At 32.5% G+C, this 8,919-nt stretch overlaps 1 protein-coding gene across 5 annotated transcripts; it reads left to right on the top strand.

Moving 5' to 3' along the window:
* The first annotated feature begins 908 nt into the window (after window positions 1-908).
* LOC105114202 (probable LRR receptor-like serine/threonine-protein kinase At1g53440) lies at window positions 909-6,693 on the top strand. 5 transcript variants are annotated; one of them, XM_011010679.1, is made up of 15 exons: window positions 909-924; window positions 1,016-1,087; window positions 1,484-1,699; window positions 1,838-1,909; window positions 2,022-2,096; window positions 2,401-2,472; window positions 2,616-2,678; window positions 2,760-2,837; window positions 3,687-3,758; window positions 3,889-3,900; window positions 3,977-4,020; window positions 5,277-5,644; window positions 5,715-5,907; window positions 6,211-6,347; window positions 6,453-6,693. In XM_011010679.1, the coding sequence occupies exons 3-14, from the start codon at window positions 1,659-1,661 to the stop codon at window positions 6,339-6,341; spliced, it is 1,221 nt and encodes a 406-aa protein (XP_011008981.1). In that variant the 5' UTR covers window positions 909-924; window positions 1,016-1,087; window positions 1,484-1,658; the 3' UTR covers window positions 6,342-6,347; window positions 6,453-6,693. The 5 variants fall into 5 exon arrangements, with proteins under 5 accessions (XP_011008981.1, XP_011008980.1, XP_011008984.1 ...); XM_011010678.1 differs by having other exon boundaries at window positions 6,193-6,347; XM_011010682.1 differs by lacking the exons at window positions 6,211-6,347; window positions 6,453-6,693 and having other exon boundaries at window positions 5,277-5,546; window positions 5,715-5,853.
* The last annotated feature ends 2,226 nt before the right edge of the window (window positions 6,694-8,919 follow it).

Raw genomic sequence — 8,919 nt, 5'->3', positions numbered from 1 at the left:
TTTGCCATTTATATGGGGCAACTGTCCTCTTGCTTCTTCAACACAAGCTTGCATCTTGCAGCTGTTCCAAGCTTTCCATTCTGAGAGCATCTTTGGCAAAGTTTATAGGTACTCGCCAAACCTTTCATCATCAGAGTAACCAAAGCACACCTTTTCTCACACAAAAGGATCACTATAACCAGATGGTCTACCACATCACATCTGAATAGTGTTAACGCTTGTCTTTGGAACAACATTCCCCTTCGAGCCTATCAACCATGCTCGGTCAGAAATGATTCATCAAGCCTCGCATCAAGGCTTATAACACCCCCTTAAACAGATATTCCAAGTGTGACAGTTGTTATCTGAGTATCTCAATATGATCACAAGCTCACCACTCTTCCAAGAGTCTACTCATCCAGGAGTTGCGCCTGCCCTCTATTCCACCCTAGGAACCACGCCTTACTTCTCCATGAGTCTCCCACTCTTAGTCTTAAGAGTCTAGGTAGCTTTCCACCTTTAACCATAGGGGTAACCCATAAAAGGTTGATCCATATCTATCTTCATACTCTGAGTATTACAATGTCATTACTGAGCTCACCACCTTGACAAGAGTCAACTTGTTCCCGGAACCTGCGCATGCCCTCTGCTCCTTCATAGCAGCCACGTCTTAATGCTCCACAAGTCATCCACTTATTGTCCAAGGCAAATGTCTTCTAGCTCATTGATCTTTAGCATGGGGGCAATATCCATGAAAGTCAATCCTGCATTTGTCTCCATACTCATCATAACCCTTTCATTTGCTATTTAGCCATTTTATTGGCTGTCCATCTGTCCACTCATATTTAGCCATCACATCGGCTTTGGGGCGTTCTGAATTAGAGCTTCTATCACGGCCCTCACACCTTCTTCTAAGGTGTCTCCGCCTGCTGTTCTTCAGTTTTTGTAAGAAAAGTAGACTCACCACTTTTTTAGTTTCACTTTCAAGTGTACTACGAATAATCCACGTTTTTTTCTGTTTACTTGGAGGAAAAAGGAATCTGGATGACAATAATCTTGATGGCGAACTTCCGGAGGAGCTTGGGAATTTGGTCACTCTTCAACACCTGTAAATTTCTTTTTCTTGATGTTTTTGTTCATAATCACGGGGAAGTCGAACTCATGACCCCTTGATTAATACTAGATGAGGAAGGATTACCTACAGGTTTCTGGCCTTGTAGCAGTGAGCCTTGCACATTCAAGGAGATCACATATTCAAACTCTCCTTTGAAAATTTGGAGTTTAAAAATATCCCAAGAGAAGAAAGAGTAGCCCCTCAACTTCTATCTGATCATACGACTTCTCTACCTTATTTTATACTAATTACTAACACTAGTTCCATAAATGTTTGACATTTGACAACAAAATGTAGGGCTGAACCAATTTCAATAAAAAAAATGACGAGATTAATTATAATACTTTGTCTTATCTTTGGCCTTGACCTAACAGCTTTAATTTTTTCCAGCTACTTGACGGCAAACAAATTTACAGGAAGGATCCCTGAGACTTTTGACAAACTTATCCATCTGGAAACCTTGTGAGTTTTCCTTCTTTAAATTTTTTCTATTGCTATTTTAATTATTTTATTTTACGGTTTGGGCCAAAGCAGTGCAGTAGGTGGAAACTATTTGTCTGGTCAGATGCCTAGTTATATTGGAAATTGGGTCAACCTCACTAAACTGTAAGTCTTCTTTGACTTGTATATATATAAATATATATTTCTGCAAATGATAGCAAAGCTAAATGTTATAGTCTATTAAATTTACAAAGCAAAACAATTTGGTGAATTTAGCTGACCGGTCCATTGTGTACTTGTCAGGATTCTTATAGGAAATAATTTTGAAGGGACTCTGCCTGCAGAAACTTTTAGTCTGCCCAAATTACAGAGATTGTACGTGCAGTGCTGTGATGCCATGCATTTTGTTCGTTTTACATGTTCAGATACAAATGAAACATGCTGTTTTCTTAGTAATGAATTCTAAAGTATTGTTAAATTATTCCAGGTTGGTCAGTGACGTAAGTAATCCTGGAATATCTTTCCCAAAACGTGAAGTAATACCTGAAAGTTTGATTTACTTGTGAGTATTCGTTTTTCTTCATTGGAGCCAAAAGTTTTACCTTAGCGATTCTTATTACATTTGTCCACGAAGCTACAGTTAAGCTGTTAAGTTTGAGATTTCCGCCAGTAGACCAGAAGTTCAAGTCCTGAAAAAGGAGGGATGAGATTTAAAAAGTGAGAGAGCTACCTCTTTTTGTATCGCTCAAGAACCATTAGATCCTTCCATGAACCGAAAAATATATTTTAGAAACTAAAATTATCTAGCAAATTTAAGTTGTTAACTACCAATATAGATTCCTTTACTTCTTCAATTATTTCTGCAGAGTTCTGAGAAATTGCAAAATTAATGGTTCAATACCCGAATACATTGGCAAGTGGCCTGAATTATCATACCTGTACGTACGTTTACCTTCCTCATAATAATGTTGAGTTGTTTTAGTCTGTGGGCATCAAAACTTCAACATAAAATTCCATCTCAAGTTATCAATGTTGATTAGTATCGAACCGAGATTTGATGCGTTTTTGCTTTGTCTTGCAGTGATTTGAGCTTCAACAACTTAAGTGGTGGAGTTCCAGAATCATTTCAGAAACTGAATAAGTTGTATGTGTTTGATTTCTTCTTATATCTAACATAACCAGCTAGCCAGCCAGTGTTTCTGATGGGTTGGTGTTTCCTGCTTAGATTTTTAACAAGCAACGAACTTACTAAGCTTCCTTCCTGGATCACTAAGAAGCCGAAGCCATCTTCCTATCCTAAAGCGTAAGATCGTAGATTTTAGCATCCAATTCTGCAAGCTTATTTTCAATTGTCTACTTAAGTTATGGAAATATGATTCAATAACGTCAAATTTTTTTTTATTTCATTCGATTGATCAGTCACCCGTAGCCTCCTTGAATTTCAATAGTTTGTTTATGTAGAAGATCTTTGGAATCATAGAAAATCAATGTACACTTAACAATAATTGGAAAACTATATTCATACAAATCTTTCATGCACAGATATTAAAATAAATTTATTCATGCTTAACCCCTTACTAAAACATGTGAAACCCACAATTCATCATTTATCAATTTTGATGTAATATCCTTTTTAAAGTTTGCTAAAGCGCATTAGCAATGTCTTCTTTGTACAATGTAATTTGTCCTTCTTGCCTGCTCTAGTGTCAAAGATTGATTTCAATCCAATAATTTAAAATGTTAAATGAAATCTTAGAATATAATTTATATTATTCTTTAACACATCCTTTTAAGTGAAAACTTTTTGGGTTTGAAACTTGCATAAGTTAACACTATTTGTGATTGCTTAGCCATCAAGACTCTGATACCAGTTAATTTAATCCAAAAACTTAAACTAGTAGGTGAGGTCTTGTAAAATAATTTATATTATTCTCTAATATATAATAGTTGAGGAGAAAATCACTTATTTTTTTTTTCCATGCCTAAGCATTTTGCTATCTTTAAATAGAAAGGTTCTAGTTGCTATGTGAGATTTCAAATCATGACTGTTTAAATATTAAAATTTTAATATAATATTAAAAAATTATTTTAATTTAAAAATAATTTTATATTACTCATTCTAAGATCATTTTTATTATTTGTTATGTGGCAGAGATCTCTCATATAATAACTTCAATGTGAAATGTACAAATGAAAAATGCTCTGGATTGGCATCTGTAAACATGTAAGGGACTGGACAACTCGTATCTATTTTCAATCATATACCTGACAATTTTATTGACTTCTAGATCACTTCTGAAAGTTTCTCACTGATTTTTTTTTAATCTGATTTCATGATGTTGGTGCTTTTCCAGACTCCCGACTAGGTATGTGTGGTATCATCATTTTTTCAAGAAGAGTGATCCTGAAGTATTCTAACAAATTAACTTTCGTGTTTCTTAGGTCATTTATTGATAACATGAAGACGGAAAAATGCTATCGAAAGCGTATGTTCATTCTTTGAAAACTAAATTAAGTAACGGCATATTCTGCGTATCCAATTGGAATTCCATATTTTTTTTATTTTTTTTTAAAGAACCCAGCAGTCCATAGCCAGGTACTCTAAGAGTTTAGGCATAGCAATTAGTGGTTTATGGAGAAAGAGACTTGAATTACCATGACAGGGATTGGATTGGCTAGTTGATAGGCTACTATGACCCCAACGGACAGTTTTATGCCCAAACTCTATATATATAAAAAAAAGGTCGTTTGAAAACGGTGGCCTCCTTGCAAGTGGGAAGGGGTCACTACCACTAAAGGCCAGTGGTTCAATTCCTTATCTAAATTAGTCCTTGAAAAGAGTATGAATCGGACTGTCAAGAAAGAATGTTAAAATTGCATTTGGTTATAGTGTTTTAGATAGAAGGAATAGACATAGAAGACATAAAAACAAAATTGGTGAGTTGTTTTTAGATAATTTTAGAGTGAATTTTTATATTTTAAAAATATAAAGTACATGGACAAATATCATTTCTATTCCCACTATCTTAATCTTAATTTTTTATGTCTCGAGATATTAATGAAATACTACTTAAATACTCATAAAAGTATAGATAAATAGATAGATAAACATATAGATATATTGTTAGAAGATGATGGAAGTTTGAGAGGTAGTTTAAAGGTTTTAGTGATTAGAAATTGAAATGAAGGTATTTTGATAGTTAAGGTTTTTAGTTGTAGTAGTTTGGTAAAAAAAGGATTTAATATATAGTCTGAAAATAGTTGAAAATATGGGATACACAAAGCAAAAACTTTGTTGATAGAAGATACAATACGAGGAAAGTTTTAGGACAAAGGCTTTAAACTTAGCATAGTTTTATGGCTTGCTTTACAAATAATGGTTGCATGGCTATTTATAGTCTTTTAACTAACCTAAAAGGAAAAATCTAGATTAACTTTCCAGCCATAGAACTTGCAGGAAATTTTGCCAATACACTTGAAAGTTCTATAGTTCTTTGAATTATGGACAAGTAATCATTCTTTCCTAGAACATTCCTAGAGTTTGTTTGATTTCTCTAGAACTTTCATAACTTAGCTTAGCACTAACTTGTAGTTTGTAGTATTTTCTAGAATTGATCTCTAGAATCTTCTTTAAGTGAATTAATAATTTAACATATATAGGGAATTTTTACGTTCTAATTATGCTGGTTGAATTTGTTATGAGTAACGATTATGTTTGTACTGAAAATAAGTTTACTTGCAGATAATTCCTTGTTTATAAATTGTGGTGGTGAGGAGCTTAACGTGGGAAAGGATCATTATCACAACGACACCTCAACATCAAGTTTTAATCTCAGTCCATCTGACGATTGGGCTTATAGCTTTTCTGGGGACTACCTCTGGGCAACTGTCAATGCCAGTACTTTCGTAAGAAACTCAACATGTAAAGATTGTAGTCCTGAGACAAAGATAGATAATGATTTTCGCCTAGCTCCGATTTCTCTAATGTATTATGGGCTCTGCTTACATAAAGGCAAGTACATTGTGACCCTTCATTTTTCTGAAACATTGTATTCAAAGGGTGAAGATCATAGCATAACAGGGAAACGGGTGTTTGATGTTTATATTCAGGTAAGAATTTCACTTTTCAGAATGCCAGTTAATGTACTCATATCACATTTTAAGGAAATCTTGATTGTAGGGACGGTTGGTGAAGAAAGATCTCAACATAAAGGAAATCCCTGAACTACAAAATGAAGTAAGAAAGCTAAAATTCCCAGCTAAAATAAATGAAGGTTCGTTGGAGATCAAGCTTCTCTGGGCAGGCAAAGGATCTCTGTACAATCCACCTGGTATCAATGGACCTCTCATAGAAGCTATTTCCGTCACTCGTGGTAGGAAGCTACTCTTCCTTTTTTGCTAAAACCTTGCAGAATTCTGTTAGTCAGTTCTTTATATGCTGTGAGAATCGTAGTTTAGAAACTGGGGTAGACCTGGCCTAAGGTCCGGTTGCAGATCAGTAAAGTTAACCCAGATTTTTCTTTCAAAAAAGAGCATGACACAACATTGTTTTTAAAAATTCAACTTTCTCAACTGACCGCCTTGGTTCAAGCCTTAGGATCAAGACCAGGTTTTAGAATTTTAGTGAGAATAATTTATTGCATGATTGACAACTGCAGCTTTTTATGTTTCTGAAGTTTCCAGAAAACTACATCGTTGGGAAATCGCGTTGATTACAATAGGCTGTCTTTTGTTTCTGATGTTGTTGTTGGCGTTCTCCTTGAGAATGGGCTGGATAGGAGGCAGAAAATTGCGCAGTGGGCACTAAGCGAAGGTAATATTAGTTCTCTATCTGAAGAATTCTTAAAATAATTGTGGTGTGATTCACTCCATTCATGAGTGACTTTCAAAAGTGATGGTGTTGTTTTTTGTGGGCCAGCTATCAAGAAATGCCAGGTTGCCACCTGAAAATGGTACCTTTAAGCCTGAACGATGTATATCTCATCTACAAAAGGCAGCTCATCAGCGTCAAGCATGCATGTTTGAAACCATGATCTCAAGAGTTTTTATTAATTGATGTAATAATACATTAGGATGTTTGTTTTTCATTGGTTTAAAAATTCAAAAAAACAAGAAAATACTTCCCTTTGATCTAAATCGATATCTGAGATTTTGTGACCGATGAAAGTGTTGTGTAAGCCGGAATGCCCAGCTCCTAGTTTTGGTTTTGGTGTCATTAAATCAAATCAAATCATTCGAGGGAAGGTTGATCCCTTTATGAAAATACTGTTGGATATGTGATTAAAGTTCCACGTTGATTAAAAATAGAGAGGATCATGAGTATATAAAAATGAATAAATATCTTTATTGATATAAGGATTTTTGGATATAGTCCAAAAACAAATATATAAAAGTTTAGATTCAAAATGAACAATATCATACTAATATAAAAATAGATGATATCCATAAATCCTTACATATACGAGTTTGCAAATACTGCACATAGATCTTGATTTCGTTGCACTTGGTTAGTTTCCTCATGTTTGGGGAGCTTGGCACAAGATTACCATAACGTCTTGATATACTGCATGCTTAAGCTTCTTAAGCTGCTCGATCTTGGCTGTGATCAGCTGATAGTCATAAATTTTACTTGTTCAGTCTCGTTAATCCTGACTACTTTTTATCAATGATGCTCAAGCTGAAATCAAATAGCTAAGTTAATTAACTTGACAAATCGGTTTTACTATGTTAACTTGTTTTCTTTTATTCTCTCGGTTTTTAATTTCCTTTTTCTGATCAATGACGCATGCCATGATGATGATATTCAGATCAGCCAGAATGTGGTCTACCAAACCGAAAAATAGACCGAGGGGTTAATTGTATCATATTCATTGTAAAGGAGTTATTGGACCAGATTAACTTGGTGAAGGGCATGTGGAGATTTTAAGCCAGTCATCCTCCAATCCTTGATTTAAATACAATTTCAAATTTTAATTGTTCCCAATCTTATGGGAATAAATAAAAAACAGTACTTAGTATTTCCTGATTCCATTTCTTTTTTTATATATATAATCATCGATATATTTATTATTGTTAGTCATTCTTTTTCCTTTTCTTTTTCATTTTTATCATTGGTATTTTGCACTTTTCTTATCATTGTATTCTCTCTTTATTCCTGTGATATTTTTAAATCAGAATCAGAGACGACTGAAAGTAACAAAATACAAGAAAAAATATATAAAAAAATAGTAAAGAATACAAAAGGCATTGCTCTATGCTGAAGCAATTACTTTGATTACTATCCAAAAGAAGTCTTCCTCACTTTAGTTTATCAGTCCCCAGTTCCCCCCTTCACGTGTAGACGAAAATAGAAAAAAAAATTAAAAGAGAACAGTAAAGTATTAGATTTTCAACAAATAGACATATATATATATATATATATATATATATATATATATTATTTTCTTCCAATATATATTAGTGAGAAAAGTATTTCAAAATGCCCAAGAAATTTCTGAAAACTAGTTGAGGAAAATCAAATATACAAGATTAAAAAATTTATCAGTATGTTTTTATTAATGAAGACCTTGTTGGTAAAGAAAATTTAATTTAAGGATGAAAAATCAAAATTGAATATTTACAGATTCAATTCAAATTTTACAAGGTTTAATTGAATTTATTAAGGAATTAATTGCAAGAAAAAATTATTTTTGAAGTCAATTTAGAATTTAATTAGAAGAAATTAAAGTTTGGAGACCGATTTGCAATTTTTTAGAGTTAATTTGATCAAATCAGAGACTTAATTACATAAATATTAAAGTTTGATGAGCAATTAAGAATTTAGTTAAAAAAATCCAAAACCAAAGACCATATTAAAAAAAAACGTGTGTGAATATAAAAATTAAAATTAATAAAATTAAAGGCTTATAATAAGCACCTACATATTAATTATAGATATCCCTTCATTTTATAAAAATATATGCTTATTTTTTAAAATTTAAAAAAAAACATAATATGCATCAGTCTCAACGGCTTTAATAAATATTCAATATTTAAGAAAGTATGGACCATGAATATTTTAGGAATAATATTTTAGTGCAATAAGAATTTTATTATTATAACAATATTATAATTTCTTTTGTAAAGAATCTTTGTCCATTGAACTTTATATGTATTCTAAATTTATAAATAAAATATTAAATTTATTAATTTATTATTATATGAATATTAAATATAAATTAAATTTTTAGTAATAATAAATATATATTTATATAAATATAATAATATTATATTGATTGGTTATCGGTAATTTACAAATGGTGAAGGTATAAATTCATCGTTCTCTTATTCTTGCACTACTAAATTACAAACAAATAAACTAGTGTTGCTACATCGTTAATGATCCT

The sequence above is a fragment of the Populus euphratica genome, unplaced genomic scaffold (genome assembly GCF_000495115.2).
Source record: "Populus euphratica unplaced genomic scaffold, PopEup_1.0 scaffold708.1, whole genome shotgun sequence".
Lineage (NCBI taxonomy): Eukaryota > Viridiplantae > Streptophyta > Magnoliopsida > Malpighiales > Salicaceae > Populus > Populus euphratica.
This window is presented reverse-complemented; position numbering and strand designations above follow the sequence as displayed.